The sequence below is a fragment of the Elephantulus edwardii genome, unplaced genomic scaffold (genome assembly GCF_000299155.1).
Source record: "Elephantulus edwardii isolate Elephantulus edwardi_28Jun2011 unplaced genomic scaffold, EleEdw1.0 scaffold00002, whole genome shotgun sequence".
Classification (NCBI taxonomy): Eukaryota; Metazoa; Chordata; class Mammalia; order Macroscelidea; family Macroscelididae; genus Elephantulus; species Elephantulus edwardii.
In genome coordinates this window covers 15,639,868-15,657,188 of record NW_006399752.1, presented here as the reverse complement: position 1 = coordinate 15,657,188, position 17,321 = coordinate 15,639,868, and the positions used below count along the sequence as shown (strand labels likewise).

Genomic DNA, 17,321 nt, shown 5'->3' with positions numbered 1-17,321 from the left:
AATACCACTATCATTCAGATATATGCACCAACAACCAGAGCCAAAGAAGAAGAAATAGATGATTTCTACCAACTTTTACAGTCGGAGATAGCTCGAACATGCAATCAAGATGCATTGATAATAATGGGTGACTGGAATGAGAAACTATTAATGAAGCTTATATTCTGCTGTGGTTTATGATGCATGCCAAAGGCAAGCACAAAGTCTTTCTATCCTGTCCCTAAGGCTGTTCATGTGTACAGAATCACATGCTTAAAGTCTTATGTTCATTCACGTCATGAGTCCAATGTTTGCCAAAATGTACAGTGACAAACACAGCTGACAAGACCAGTAAACATTCATCTCTGGCTTCTTTTTTCCATGTACTTTTAGTCACATGCAGCATTTGTGGTACAGCTCTCTACAGCAGAGAGATGATTAGCCATCTTACTATCAATCACTGCAAAGACCAAGGATTCTAATTCTGAGAGTTCGAGGGTCAGGTTCCATCCCTTCCAGTTCATTTCTGAACCAGACTGTTTGCATTTAAACAGTCAAAGCTTCCTGCAACATTCTAATAATGGGAAGGAATTCTAGGAAATATGGAAAAAATGGCTTTAAAGAATTTTTTTCCAGACAAGTAGGTAAACTTTTGGCAAGTCTGATTTTAGAAATGAATTAGCTGGTTTCTTTGTTTTAACTCCGTTTTGTAGTCTTTTTTTGAACTAAGACTTCCTTCCCTACACAAAAGCATGGTTCCATAAATTATTGTCCTAGTTACCAAAATACTGAATAGTCATGAAATAAAACTAAACTTTAGCAAGATGTGATGCACTACAGTAATCATAGCAAAATTACTGTTAGAAGTAATTGTGTAACAACATAAATTAATCTTAATAATCCAATACTTATTACAAAAATTAAGCTATTATGAAATGCATTCATATACATACATTTAAAACAATATACATTTTGTGATGAAATATTTTGTTGTTGTTGTTATGTACCATTGAGTCACCTGCAACCCATAGTGACCCTATGTATAACAGCCCTAAACCCTGCTCTGTCCTGTGCTAATCTCATTGTCTCTGACACACCCACACCAATTACCGCAGTCACTGAATCAATCTACCTCATAGAGGGTCTTTCCCTCCTGCACTGTCCCTCCATAAAAGACATATATTAAGTGCATTAAAATTGTTGAGTATTACCTAATTTGTTATCATACGTATATACCAAACAATATATATTTTGGGGGGAAAACTTGCAAATACATATATACACATATATTTAAAACCTTAGACCTGCTGCCTGTGGGATAGGATTTTGATTTTGTAAAAAAAAATAAAAGAACAAATACGAGAATAAAGGAATTGAAATAAGAGAGAAACCTTGTACAGACCAATAATGACAATGCACTATAAACTAAGAATATATAATTAGCCCTACATTTCAGGTTCATATTAGGGACGAAAGAAAGACCTAGGTACAGGAGGAGGACAGACTTCATGAAAACAGACTCTAACACATATTAATTCTCATCCTGACTACCTTTGATTGTAAAGCCAAGGGCCATATCACTACTTTTGATTTGGTTTTAAGTACAGAATAAAATTGAAAGAGTTATGGTGACATAAACAGTTACAATGACAACTGACAATGATAATAGTACAGATTCTTTTTACCCCTAAAATTCCTTTTGTGTGCATCCCATTTTAACCTTCTTCCATTTGCCCTGAGTAGAAAAAGCAGAGAATTCTAAAGAGAATCAACTTACCTTCAAAGCCTTTATTTATAACTCCACTGGTGTTTGCTTCATCATGGCATTGGGAAATGCTATTTAAGGAGGAATTCCTGAATAGCTGAAGCTGGTCTTGAATTTTATGGAAAGTAGGCCTTTGGTCAGGCTCTTGAGCCCAGCACTGGGTCATTAAATTCCACCTGAATGTAAGAATAAACCAGATAATGATTTGACACTATTATCACAATAGTCACTACTGCTCATGACTCAGGTAAAACCACTTTGAGCTATTGTCAGTTTTCCATTATTAGGGTAAATAAACCAGAACAAAAACTTTGGCTTCTTATTAAGAGTGGTTTGCAAAGCTTCAGGAATTGATAGGTACAAAACAAATGATTACTCAATTAATTTATTCACAATCCATCAACATTTCATGGTTGTGGAACTGTTTGTATCTTTATATTGTATCAAACCTGTAATACTCAAAGCACAAGTTCTTCACCATCAAACAGCTAGAACTGATGGAACAAGTTTTCATAGAAAAATAATGATAATATTACATTGCCAAATATTTAGCACATACTGTGTGTCAATGTGCTATGATGAAGTCCTATGGAGTTGTTGTTGTTCGTTGTATAATGTTGGGTCGGAACCGACCCATAGCTGACTCTCCAGCAGGTTTTCAGAAGCAGTTAAGCGCACGAGAGTGCTCATCTTTCTTCCACAGACCACCTGGTGGATTTGAACTGTGTTCCTTCAGGAATTGCAGTGCAGCTTCTTATCACTAGGCCATTAGAGCTCCCTGATTATCGTTATTAAATATCATTATTCACAAGAAACAAATAAGGAAACCAAGCCAGAATGGTTGTCCTAAGAATTGAGGAAGAGAGGAGAGAGTAAAGTATATAATTCCCAGTAGGAAGAATATCACTTCTTAAAAAAGATATGACCAAAGAATTGTAGCATTTCTCAAGATTTGTCACATTTCTGTTATGAAGGTTTTCTTTCTTTTACTTATGTTCTTTCTTATTCTACAAAGGACTTGAGGCACTTAATGGAGATTGTTTAGGAGAGAAGGGAGGGTGAAGAATGAACAAAGAAGGAAAATAAAAAATTGAGGGAGAGAAGTGAGATTAATCCTTTCACACCTTGCTACTTGCCACTTTGCACGTCACATATTTACATCACCCTCCAAAAGTGTATGAGATATTTAGATGAGATTTCCCAATTAGCACCTGATGTAGGTGCCATTCAGTCAACTAGGACACATTGCCCCCTATGAACAAGAGATCTGAACCTTGGGCTAACCTGCACCATCTTCATTCACAATTAGCATCTAGGTGGATATATTTTTAAAATTAAAATAATTAAAACTAAAGTAATAGACCAACATGTTCTCTGATATTATTGTCTCTTGGCTAATTTCAAGAATTCATGTCAACAAGATATCCCTAATTTTTATAATCTTCAGATTTTAAAATAATCAGATTAATTTGCACCTAATCAATCATTATGCTTTACTTCACTTTCTGATAGCAAAAGCATATTAACTACTGTTGTTCTGTACTGTCAAGTCAAAATCAACCCATAGCTGACCTTCCAGCTCCAGCGGCTTTTCAGAGGCAATAGGTCACACAAGAGGAGAGTGCCTGGCCATTTTTCTCCTGTGGGGGAGTTGGGGAATTCAAATTGTGTGCCTCTGGGTTGGCAGCACAATTCCTTCCCACTAAGCAATTCCCTTATAACATACTAATACGTAAAAATATTTTGCCTCACCATCTAGAGATAAATGAGATCTGAACTGCCATAGACAGAGAAGGGAAAGGAGGACTGGTGGTGCAATGGTTAAGCATTTAGCTGCTAACAAAAATGTCTCTAGTTTGTGCCAATGTATCAGCTCTTTGAGGGGAATGTTGGCAATTGATTTCCATAAAGATTATAGCCAGGAAACCAGTAAATCCCATGGGGCAGTTGTACCCTGTCACACAGAGTCACTATGATTTGAAATAGACTAGATAAGATGGAACCCAATGAGAGAAGAGGAGCTATATATAAAAATAGCCATTTATAAGCAAAGTGTGTAACTTGTAAACTGTAATAAACAAGCAATGAATAAAATTGAGGGTTTTAAAACTTTCATAATCCTAAAATATCCATTCCTTATATCTCTCTGGTAGATTAATAGTAATTACAGCCTTGCCATAGGAGATGTTCCCTCGCAAATGTCCACTTGTCACAGTTCATTGTCATGTATTACATACATGCAGTGCTCCATTGTTAGGTGAGGACCAGTTGATGCTGACTCAAAGTGATCCTATGCACAAATGCTATGTTTGTAAAACAGAACAAAACATTGCTCAGCCCTATACTGTTACAGCTATGAATGTTGTTGTTATTGTTCATTGCCATTGAGTAGAACATATCTCATAGAGACTCCATGAACAAAAGAACTAATATCTTTCTATAACCATCATCGTTTCTCCAAGTTCATAGAGTTTCCATAGGCATGTGGTTAGGGAAGTGGATGTCACTTCTGCTTCCAAACCGGTTTTACAACTGGAAGCTCAACCAGACACTGTCCACATTGGGAAACCATTATGGTGCTGGACACCCCAATGGCACAAGGTTCAGCATCACAGCAAACCCAGATTACCTCAGTGCAGCAAATTGACAGAGTGCTGTGCAAAGTAGAAGAATGTTTCTCCAAAATATAACAAAAACTATAACGAAAAACACACAACAAAACCAGGCTCACTTAAGTGTCATCAGGTCGAATACAAGTCATATGACTATGAATATTCAAGCATATTACTCTAAATAAGGTTTTGTTGCTTTTGTTATGTACCATCAGAACCAACCTATAGCTGACCCTCCGGAGGATTTTCAGAAGCAGTAATTGCACGGAAGGAGATTTCCCATTCTTCTTCCATGGAGCAGCTGGTGACCTCAAACAGCGTGACTTTGGGATTGCAGCACAGCTTCTTGCCAGTAGGCTACCCCTCTCTATTTGCTAAAATTTATCTGGGCTACTCTTTACACTTTAAACAGTTCATTTAAGTAGGTACTTAGATTCCAATTTCTCCATGCACCAGGCCAAACTTTTGGTCATCTTTGTCTCGGGTTGTTTTTGTTTGCTTTATTAGTTGTTTTGTTTTGCAAAAATAGCCCAACTCCACCACAACAAGATAAAGGTAAATAATCCAATAGAAAAATGGGCACAAGATATGAACAGACACTTCACCGAAGAAGATATTCAGAAGGCCAACATGCACATGAAGAAATGTTCAAAATCCCTAGCTCTAAGAGAGATGCAAATTAAAACAACTATGAGATATCATCTCACCTGTCAGAAGAGCAAAATTTAACAGAACAGCAGGCAACAAATGCTGGTGAGGTTATGGAGAAAGTGGAACTCTTATTCACTGTTGGTGGGAGTGTAAAATGGTGCAACCACTGTGGAAGGCGGTATGGCGCTTTCTCAAAAAGTTGCAAATAGAGATACCATTTGACCCAGCAATTCCACTACTGGGATTATACCCCAAAGAGACCATAACTGACATCCAAGCAGATATAGACACATCCATGTTTATTGCGACTTTGTTCACAATAGCAAGGAGTTGGAAACAACCTAAGTGCCCATCAACAAATGAATGGATAGCTATGGTACATTCACACAATGGAATACTATACTGCATTGAAAAACAAGGAACTCATGCAATATTATTCAAAATGAGTGACCCTGGAGGACATTATGCTGGATGAAGTATCTCAGTCACAAAAGGACAAATACTGCATGGTACCACTGCTGTAAAACAGGACTGATCTCGGAGTTTGGGGGAGACTGAGAAAGATGGGATAAAGTATGTATACTGCACTGAAACAGATGAGGGAGAAAACTGTTTAAGAGAGATATGTTATTAGGTGTTCTTTTCATGACAGGAGTCCAGAGTGAAAGCTGCTTAGTGGGGTGGACCTGGGGGGGAGGGATTGTAAAACAATGAAAGAATTTTTCTTTTACTTTTCCAAGAGGGTAGTGTACTAGGGGAGAGGGCTGGGAGGAGAGAAAAGTGCAACAATGAATGAATGGAAATCCAAAGTCTCTGTAAATTTTCATTGAAATTAATAATAAATTTTAAAAAATAGCCTGAATCTCACTAGTAGTAAATCCATTAGTTCATAAACCAATTGAAGATCAACAAATGAAAACTTAACTTTAACAGCATGTGTTTCTGCAGGTAATTAAAGCACATAAAATACAGATTCCAAAATCTCCTTTACTCATTATATTCTATCTAGGAGAGACCCATTTAGCATCTATTTTTAAAATAATAAGATGGTGAGCCAGCATGTTGTCTCCCATTGTTGCTTGCCATATTTGCAAGACTTTTCAGCAATTCCATTCGCTCTGTGTGTGATGTGTCTTGACAAAGAACCCCCAATAGCTCTCACTGAAGAAGGAGATTGCCCTTTGATCTTGTTTATTCTTGGAAGTGATGTGGTTGTTGTGCAAACTGAGACGCTGAAGAGCATGCAGAGGACAGGAGTTTCTACCCTATATCCCAGGCCATGGTGAGAAGGACAGGAATCCTCTGAGCCCCACATTCCATTAATACCAGAGCACAGCCAGCATCTATGGATGCACCTGACCCAGAGTGCAGCCAGGTGCTGTCTTTAAGCAAGGAATAAAAGGTGCAGCAGGGCTCAGCACAGATCTTCAGTCCTCTAAGCTGGGCTTGTGATCTCAGAGGGCTGCTTCAAATAAAACTCCCGCTCCTTCTGTTCTCTAAGGAGAGTAGTTAATCTTTATCATGACAATTTAAGGCCCTGGCCAGATTGAATGGCAGCACTTAGCGCTCCATTTCCTAGCACAGCCTGCTTTTTGTGTTGACAACAGAACTTTAACCTGTCCTAAGGTTCTGCAGAGTCCTGCACTAAGTGGAGAGATGGAAAGATGTTTACGTTTTTGTGGATAATGTTCAAAACCACCAAGAGAAAATTTTCTTTTCACAGAAAAGTCTACTTTTTGTAAGGGAGAGTAATTATTAAATTTATGAAGTGATTAAAGATTAAATTATCTAGAATAAAATCTTCTGCGTATAATCAGGGATATTTTTCTAGCCCATTTCCAGTATTCTTTCTTCTGGTTGGGCTTTTGAGGTACTTTTGGACACAGCGAAAGGAGCCCTGGTAGTGCAGTAGGTTAAGCATTGGGGTGCGAACAAAGTTGGTGGTTCAAACCCACCTGCTGTTCCCTGAGGCAGTCTGCTCCCATAAAAAATGAACTGCCTTGGAAACCCTGTAGGTCAGCTCTGCTTTGGCCTATATGGTCCCTATGAGTTGGAAATGACTTGAAAGCAGTGGGATTTTGTTGTTGTTGCTGAATAAGACAAAGTTCAGTATATATTTTTCCTACTCTGCATACAGCAATTTATTAGTTACCTCCTTACCCCAACCCCAAATACCACAAATGAATCCATGGCCTACCTCAGTCAAAATGCATAATTCAGTAATTGTACATGACCCCACTGTGTGTGCCCCACTCATAGCTAATCTTCTAGTGATTTTGCGGAGGCTTTAAAATCACCGGGAGGAGATTGCCTTTCCTTCCCCCTCACCCTCTCAGAGCAGGTGGTCGATTCAAACTATTTGCCTTTGGGTTGACAATCCAACTTCTTAGTCACCAGAGCACCCCACGTTTCCTCACAGAGAAGAAAAGATACCAGATAAAATTCTAACAGTATAATAGAAACATTTTGTGGAAATAAAATTCCAGGAAATGTCTATGCTTTTGACCACTGTGTAAGAGATACAAAAGTGTTTCGCTTGTTAACTATTTAGTAAAAATGGATTTCCTATTGATTTAAGCTCTTTTAAATTTTTATTTTTAAAACCCTAGATTAAAGGTTTTACAAATCTAAATCTTTTCATCCCTAAATTACAGATCTTTTTCATCACCCTCAAAAAGATCATGAATCATTTTTTTAGACACTGTCATCAAATTTGTTCATCTGTGTATATCTGATCTCCTTGTAAATACCCTAGGAGCTGTAAAAGCTAAATCAGAAACAAGTAGTGATTCAGAGCTCCTTCTAGCTGGAAGATTTAAATAATACAAAACCATTTCCCAGTAGAACATCCAACAAAGGTGGCCAGTTCTTAATCATCCTTTGGCTCAAGTCTGAATAATCCTCTAAATAACACCACATAGTCAAGGCAGTACAACCATGGTGTACATCCGCATACTGCTAATTCCTTTTGCACTTGCCTGTAGCACACAGTTTAGCACTTTATTACATACTGGCTTGTTCTCCAACTGTTTCACATGTGTTGCCTTTCTTTAAAAATACTTTCTGGAATGTTACAGAGATGTGGCTCTGACTTAAATATCTCTGTAATCCACACACTCTAGCATGATACCAAGCATATAATACAAGAGTTTATACCTTTTGATTATTTATTCTTCTAAAATCATCCTAAAATAAGTATCTCTTGGAAAAGTTCCAAAATTTTTTCTTTCTGCTGAGATCGTTCACAAAGAGGCAGATTAATACTCAGCACTATTACATTTCCCCCCTTTCATAATTAGACCAAACTCATTCACTCTTCTGAGATCTCATAGTTGTTGAAATAAAAACTGGTCAGGATCAACTGGATAGAGTCATTAATGCTAAGTCAAGAGAGTTCTGTTGGCCAAGTGGCAAGAGGTTATGCTTCCAGCTCAAAAGCAAGTGGTTTAAATCTATCATCTGATCTTTCGAGGAAGATGGGCCATTTCCTCCTGTGACATTTACAGCTTCTGATACTTTCTACTGAGTCAGCTATGAGTCATTTCTGACTCAATGGCACATAACAAGAGTCAGTTACTGAGTATTAAGTTCTTAAACAGGTCGTAAGTTATACAAATTTACTATCTTCCACCAATATCCGCTATAACAGAAAGATAGTTTAACTTGTAAATAATAAATTTTCTTATTTAAGAAAATTGTTTAATATAGATATCTTAGATATCTTAAATTAAATATCCAAATTAGATATCTTAAAATTAATGTGTATACACACACACACATGCAGGGAGAGAGCTTTTATATGTTTGTTAGAATTAACCAGGAATATAAATATATTCTACCCTTCTAAATTTTGTTTCTGGGTGAGATAGGCTATGTATATTCATTCAGTCTTCATTATTGACATTGTTATGTGTTCCAAAAGAAGATAATTAAATAAAAATCATTATTATGTACAAAATTTGATGACACATCAAGTCACAAAAAGTAGGGTGACTACATCAATACATAACTACCTGATTACATCACTGCTGAGCTTCCAAATATTAAGTGTCATGTCTCAGACAAGCTGATACATAACCTTATCCATCATAGCTGCATTATTCATGCCTCTTATCTCACAATTTGTTAATGCAAGATGCTAAATGTATCATTAAGGTAGAAAAATAGTTGGGTAATAGACTTTTTACTAATGTCATAATTGTGAAATGTCAAATAATAAGACAGTCAAAAATAGTAGTTATAGAGACAAAAGTAAGTCATCATGCCATAATTTATATTTTATGTGGAACATACAACTGCAAATTTCAGTTTATATATTTTTAAAAATCATACACAAGGAGGTATAAAATTGCATATGTCCGTGCTTTTAAGGGTTGCCTTATTAACCAAATGCTATTATTATACCAGAAATACTACATTGGGTAGCTTTAATAAATGGGATTTTTTTTTTCTCTCTCACAGTTTAGGGGATTAGAAGTCTGACAAAAGTAAGAACTTAGGGAAAGGTTTTCTCTCTGTTGGTTCTGGAGGAAGCACATTGTCTCCTTTCAATACCTGTGACCACCCCCCCCACACACATGCCTTAAAGATCTACACATTTGTGGCATCAACCTATTCCTTGATCTAGTCAGTTCTCAGCTGTGGTGTAGTGGGTCTATTGTTCAAAATAGCTTTCTGAAGTCATTGCTCTTGACTTTGCCACCTGGCTGGAAAGAAACATGTACATAGGGTGTGTTAGCCTATCCACAAGGGGATTGGCTACTTTTGGCATTGTATCAGGTTTAAATTGAGCAGGTTCAGTAGCAGAAATTTCGGGATCTCACTACCAGCAAGAAAAAAGAAGCAGAGAATTCAGTGTGCATCCTTTGGGGTCAGAGAATTCCTACACCAGCCATACTGGAACTTACAAGAGAACACCAGAAGCTCCAGCAAGAACCAGAGAACTCACATGAGACAACAATGACCTGGGACTGTTGTCCCATGAAGCCAGAGTTAGAAACCTTCACCTATGCTTGCTAGAGGACTTGAGGGGAGATGCTATAATTTTCAGGAGTAAGTGATCTCTATAACACCTAAAACAATTACCTTAGTACAACTTTGTAATGGCCTAAAGCTGTAAAGTTTAAGGCTGAAGGACCTGTGAAAATATTTGAATAGTTGTACCATCTGAGAAAGGGTATCCTGTTACCAACATGAGTTATAACCTGTTAACATCCTTAATAAACTGCAAAAGTGTAAGTATAGTTATGTGAGGTCTGTGTATCTATCTCAACAGTTTTTGGATTCGGTAGAGCAATACTGGATCCAGTAAGATTGGTGTTAGAATTAGTGGAAGTAGGTGTGGGAGTTTGGGGACTTGTCTGATCTCATGAGAATTGGTTTTGGGATGTGGATGCTGATGATGTGAGTAGTAACCCCCTTGTGAGTGGGTAGAGGTCAGACTCCTTGGTCTTGAGTCTTTTTAATCAACACAGGGATTCTAGGTATAAAGAACACAATTTGATTGTAGCTCTTATTTCTTGGTAGTAATGAGGTACCTTTTTCTCTGTTCGTTTCTCCCTTCCTTTGTCTCTCATAAGATAAAATGTGACACAGGCTATACTCCATGGACACTTTCATTATAAGAGGTGTGAACTTAATACGTTTCTTACTTCTCACCCTAACACTACCTCACTAATATAACAAACAAGATCTAATCCTTTTTAACATAAACTAATTCTGCCTCATTAAGAAAGGACAATTACATCATCAGAAAATGGAGAACCACCACTCTGATAAGCATAACCTACAAAATTTGACGTACATTTGTTATGAGGGCACAATTCAATTCATGACAAGTTACTTATGGTACTATATTAACTTACAGATCATCAGGACAATTCCTTGGTGGCTTCAGTCTCCCTCCTGTTTGCACGTAGTTTAAAACATCAAGGTTGGAATGAGCTGGATAAGGCTGATGCCCAAGTGTTAAGATTTCCCAAATCAAAATTCCAAAAGACCTACGAATATTAAGAGTTTATTTTAATGACATTTATTACAAAAAATTAGGTTTATAGTCATCTCACCAACATATTTCTGGGGTTATCAGGTTCTGCTTGGTAACTGGCATTAACAAAAACACCAAACCCATTGATGTCAAGTCAATCCCAATTTATAATTCTGTAGCACAAAAATAAAACTGTCTGTAGTGTTTCTGAGCCTGTAAATCTTTACAGAAGATCACTCTGTCTTTCTCACACAGAGCAGCTGGTTAGGTCAATCTACCAACCTTCTGATGAGCAGATACATTCTTTAACCACCAGACAACCCATAAATGTTAAATGTTGTTATGTGCCATTGAGTCAAATATGATTTATAGCAACCCTCTGAACACATCTAAACCTTGTCCTATCCTGTGCCATCCTCATCGTCTCCTACATACTTGAGCCCATTGCTGCAGTCACTGTGTCAGTTTCATTGAGGGTTTCCCTCTTGCCGACCTTCACCTTCCCAAGTATGATGATATTATACTTAGCAACATGTCCAAAGTATGTGAGACAAAGATTTGCCATCCTTGCCTCTAAGGAGGAACATTCTGGTTGCACCCTCTCCAAGGTCTATCTGCTTGTTCTTTTGGCAGTCCATGGGATATTCAATACTCTTCTCCAAACCACAACTCAAAGGCACCACTTTTTCTTTGGTCATCCTTATTTATTATCTAGCTCTCAGCACAACAGCAAGTGATTGAAAAGAGCATGCCTTGAATCAGGTAAATCTTAGTCTTCAAACTGACATCACTGCTTTTAAGTACTTTGCAGAGGTCCCTAAAAGCCAACTTTTCCAATAGAATATGTCTTTTGATTTAATTTTTTGTTGTTCTTGTTCAAAGGCTGTTCATTTAGGCCATTTTTTTTAATTTGGTTATATTAAAATACACGTAGCAAAACATTTGCCATCTTGACCGCTTGTAAGTATCTGATTTGGTAACATTCACCATACTGTGTAATACCATTTATCTATTTCCAAAAAAGTTTTATCACCCCAAAGAGAAAGTCAGTGCTTATGAAAAAATGCCTTCACTCTACACCCCACTAATTTCTCCAACCCCTGGGACGCTCAGATAAACTTTTGTCTCTTCACATTTCCCTATTCTAAATATTTCTAGATATTTGATGAAGCATATCCTATTTCTTCTTTTATGACTGACTTATTTCACTTCATATTTTCCAGGTTAAATCATGTTATCTGTTGTTATCAGGTGCAATCAAGGGTGTTGTAACCCACAACTGCACACCTGAATGTGGTGCTTGAGCCACAGTGAGCCACTGTGTCAATGCCTCACACTGCTGACCTTCCTCCTTCTCAATGACTTTGTACTTTTTCAGGCAGTGTTCCCTAGAGACGAGCCTCTCCCAAGAAAATGCCAAAGGATGTGCCAGCCTTGCTTCTAAGAGCATTCAGGATGCACTTCTTCCAAAACAGATTTGTTTGTTCCTCCCATGCTATGTTTATTCCATATTCTCCTCCAGTCTTCCTTAGTGTCCAGCTTCCACATTCACCTGCCAAGAATAAAAATGAATTCCACTGCCAGTGAACTGGTTCTAGTTCAGAGTGCCCTTCCACTGGCTTTCCAGTTCAAAATGATCTTCCACTGGAAACCTCCAGCCAGGTTTCCAAGGCTGTAAATCTTTATGGGAAGAAACTGCTCATTTTTCTTGCTCCAGTACCTGGTGAATTTAAATAGCCAACTTCTCAATTAGCAACCCAATACATTAATGACTGCACCACCAAGGCTTCTTATAGACATGTCATCAAGTCAGAACTGACTTCACAGCTGATGCTCCAGCAGGTTCTCAGAGGCTGTAAATCACATGGGAGGAAATTGTCCATCTTTATCCCAAGGAACAGCTGGTGAACTCAAACTACAAACCTTTGGATTGGCAATGGAACACCTTACTACTAAAACTCCAGATCTCCTTCTTTATAGGCATATGAGATGGAAAATATCATGACTTAGTCTTAAAAGTGACATCCTAAAACAATTATGAGATATCATCTCACCCCAGTCAGAAGAGCAAAATTTAACAGAACAGCAAGCAACAAATGCTGGTGAGGTTGTGGAAAAATGGGAACCCTTTTCACTGTTGGTGGAAGTGTAAAATGGTGCAACCACTGTGGAAGGCGGTATGGTGCTTTCTCAAAAAGTTGCAAATAGAGATACCATTTGACCCAGAAATTCTGCTACTGGGAATATACCCCAAAGAGACCATAACTGACATCCAAGCAGATATATGCACATCCATGTTTATCATGGCTTTGTTCGTGATAGCAAGGAGTTGAAAACAACCTAAGTGCCCATCAACAAACAATGGAATACTATGCTGCATTGAAAAACAAGGAACTCATGCAATATTATTCAAAATGGGTGACCCAGGAGGACATTATGCTGAGTGAAGTATCTCAGTCACAAAAGGGCAAATACTGCATGGTGCCACTGTTGTAAAACAGGACTGACCTCAGGGTTGGGAGGAGACTGAGAAAGATGGGCTCAATAATGTATACTGCATAGATGAGGGAGGAAACTGTTTAAAAGGGATATGTGATTAGGTATTTTTGTCATCACAGGAGTCTAGAGCAAAGGCTGCACAGTGGAGGGGACCTGGGTGGAGGGATTGTAAAACAATGAAAGAATTTTCATTTTACTTTTCCAAGAGGGTAGTGTATTAGTGGGGGAGGGTTGGGAGGGGAGAAAAGTGCAACAATGAATGAATGGAAATCCAAAGTCTCTGTAAATGTTCATTGAAATTAATTAAAAAAAAAATTTAAAAGAGAAAAAAGTGACATCCGGGCTCTTTTAGCACTTCAAAGAGATTCTTTGCAGCTGATTTACCTAGTGCAATATAAAATTTTATTTCTTGTTTTATCATTTGGGGTTTTTTCCCTTCATTCACTCACTCAGTTAATTATCGTTTTCCACATTATCAAGATTGAAGGGATGGAAAGTAACACACAATTTGCCTTTGAAAGTCTATTTCTTGGGGGACTGGGGGGAGAATGTGCAACAATGTATGAGTGGAAATGCAAGTTTTTGTAAACCTTAGTTAAAGTATCAATTGAAAAAATAAGGGAGCTCTGGTGGCCTAGTGGCAAGGAACTGCAACTACAATCCCAGAGGCACACGGTTCGAATCCACCAGATGCTCTGCCGGGGAAGGAGGGACAATCTCCTCCTGTACCAGTCAGATCTGATTTGACGGTACACGCACACAAAATAATAATAATAAATTTTAAAAAAATGAAAAAAGAGAAAAAGTCTATTTCTTGTGCATGTCTTTTGTAAAAAAAATATAATTTACATACTGTGCTTTGACCAAGACAAAGTTGTTTAAGGCAAACCATTTAGTTCCTTATGCTTTTGAAAAGTCATTTTAGACCCCAAGGACAAAGAACAACTTTTTTTTGTATTTCCAGGTAGTTAATTCTTATTTTTAATTGAGATTTTAATGAAAGTTTACAGAGAACATGGATTTATATTCATTCATTGTTGCACATTTTCCTCTCTGCCCACACCTTTCCCCCCCTCAACCCGTTAGCTTTTCTTTTTTGGGGGAAAAAAAGTCTTCCATTTTAATACAATCCTCCCCCCGCCACTTCCCCACCCCAGTCCACTTTACTATGCAGCTTTTATTCTGGAGTCTTGTCATGCAAATAATACCTAATAATATATTACTTTTAAGCCGTTTTCTTCCTAATCTTTTTCAATGCTGTGCACATTATTTATCCCGTCTTTTTCTTTGTTGCCCCCCCAACCTCTATGTCAATCTTGTTTCATAACAGTGGCATTTTGTAGTATTTGTCCTTTTGTGACTGAGATATTTCACTCAGCATAATGTCCTCCATGGTCACCCATTTCGTATAATATTTCATGAGTTCATTATTTTTCAGCTCTGCATACCACAGCTTCTCTATCCATTTATTTGTTGATGGGCACTTAGGTTGTTTCCATCTCTTTGCTATTGTGAACAATGCAACAATAAACATGAGTACGCAAATATCTGTTTGGGTAGCATCACCAGTTTCTGTAGGGTATTTTCCCAGTAGTGGAATGCTGGGTTAAATGGTATTTCCATGTTTTTGAGAAAGTGCCATATTGCCGTCTAGAGTGGTTGCACCATTTTTAGTTCCCACCAACAGTGGATAAGGGTCGTTTGCTTCTCTATTGAATTTGCCATTTTTTTAAGTTGTTGTTGTTGTTATGTGCCATCGAGTTGCTTGCGACTCATAGCGACCCTATGTAAGAGCTCTAAATGCCGTTCTATTCTATGCCAACCTAGCCATCCCAAACGCACTTATTCCCACCACTACTCCAGTCACAGAATAGATCCATCTCATAGAAGGTCTTCCTCTCCTTTGCCGCCCCTCCACTCTGCCAAACATGATGTCCCTCTCCAAGGACCAGTCCCTCCTTGCAACATCCCCAAAGTATGTCAGACAAAGCTTCAGAATCCTTGACTCCAAGGAGCATTCCAGCTTCACAGGGACTTTATTAGTCCCATTACAGAACAGGTCTTCCAGGGGCGGCAGGAGGCAGCTGTGGGGCAGGGCTGTAGAGCAAGGGTGGTGCTACCTGCCTGCGACTAGGGGGTTCCTTAGGACCACATGACCAAGTCCCCAAACAGGAACATCTTAGAGATGTAGCAGACCTTGTTGACGGCCTTTGACTTCTTCTTGCTTTTGCCACTCTTGGGGGCCTCAGTCCACATCTCCTTCACGTTTCCAGCACCATGTTGCAGTGCCTTTCAAAGGCCTTCATGCGGTCCAGGAGCTTCTTCTTGTTGTGACAGTTATTGAGCACTTGGATGTTGTTCTTGACCAACTGCCTGAGCCGAAGAAGGGGTCCTTGTTAAAATCCTCCTTTTCTCGCTTCTGCATCTCCTCCGGGATCATCTCAGTCTTGGGCTTGTTGAGGAAGCTCATCATGCTGGCTGAGGACTCCAATCACTCCCGTTCCCTCCGCGTTGCCTCTTCCTCTACTGGGTTGAGATGGTATCTCATAGTTCTTTTGATTTGAATCTCTCTTAGAGCTAGGGATTTTAAACATTTCTTCACGTGTTTGTTCGCCATCTGAATTTCTTCTTTGGTTAAGTGTCTGGTCATATCCTGCGCCCATTTTTCGATTGGGTTGTTTATCTTGTTGTGATGCTCTGGTATTCTATAAATTCTAGATATCAGTCCCTTATCAGACACGTCGTTACCAAATATTCTTTCCTACTTTGTGGCTTTCCTTTTTACCCTGTTGGAGAAGCTTTGTTTGGTGGTTTGATTTTTGTTTATGGGGTGTGCGTGTGCATGTGTGTGTGTGTGTGTGTGTGTGTGTGTGTGTGTGTGAATGTGCATAGGGATTTGATTCTTAGAAGGTCTCATTCGTCTATTTTAGCCTCTCTTGGTTGTAGGTTTTCCAGGATGCTTGGAATACTGTTCATGTTGTGGATTAGGGCTTCTACAGTTCTTCCAAGCTTTTCTTTAATGAAGTTTATAATCCTTGGTTTTAGCCCTAGGTACACAATCCACCTAGAGTTGGGTTTTGTGTATGGTGTGAGGTGTGGGTCTTACTCGAGTTTTCTGCAGATACTTTTCCAATTTTGCCAACAACACTTGTTTTTAAGGCTGTCATTTCATCTCCCTGTCAAAAATCAGTTGACCATAGGTAAATGGGCTGATTTCCAGGTTCTCAATTCAATTCCATTGATCTATGTATCTGCTGTTGTACCAGTACCATGCTGTCTTAACCACTGCAGCAGTGTAGTAGGATTTGAAATCAGGGAGTGAGATGCCTCCTACTTAGTTTCTCTTTTCAAGGAGTGCTTTGCTTATTCGGGGGTCTCTGTAAATTGGAGATTGCCTTTTCCATCTTGGTGAAGAATAGAATTGATATTTGTATTGGGATTGCATTCAGTGTGTAGATTGCCTTTGATAGACTTGTCATTTTCACAATATTGTGCAATATTGTGCATTTTACAAGAGCAAGGTATACTCTTACATTTTTCCAGATTTCTTTTTGTTTCTTGTAGTAATGTTTTCTAATTTTCTTTGAATAGGTCCTTTGTGTTTCTAGTCAGATTTACTTCCAAGTATTTAATCTTGTGATTAGCTATTTTGATGTGTATTGCTTTTCATAGTTCCATTTCTGTATTTTCTTTGTCACTGTAGAGAAATCCAATTTACTTTTGTATGTTTATCTTGTATCCTGCCACTTTAATGAACTGGTCAACTATGGTTAGTACTTTTCTCACTGAGTCTTTTGAGTTTTTGAAATATACTATCATATCATCTGTA

At 38.3% G+C, this 17,321-nt stretch overlaps 1 protein-coding gene across 1 annotated transcript in view; it reads right to left on the bottom strand.

Moving 5' to 3' along the window:
• ROS1 (c-ros oncogene 1 , receptor tyrosine kinase) overlaps window positions 1-17,321 on the bottom strand; it is a 169,246-nt gene that overhangs the window by 12,709 nt on the left and 139,216 nt on the right. Inside the window, 2 exon segments of the mRNA XM_006879005.1 lie at window positions 1,757-1,920; window positions 10,872-11,006. Of these exon segments, the coding sequence (XP_006879067.1) occupies window positions 1,757-1,920; window positions 10,872-11,006 (299 nt within the window).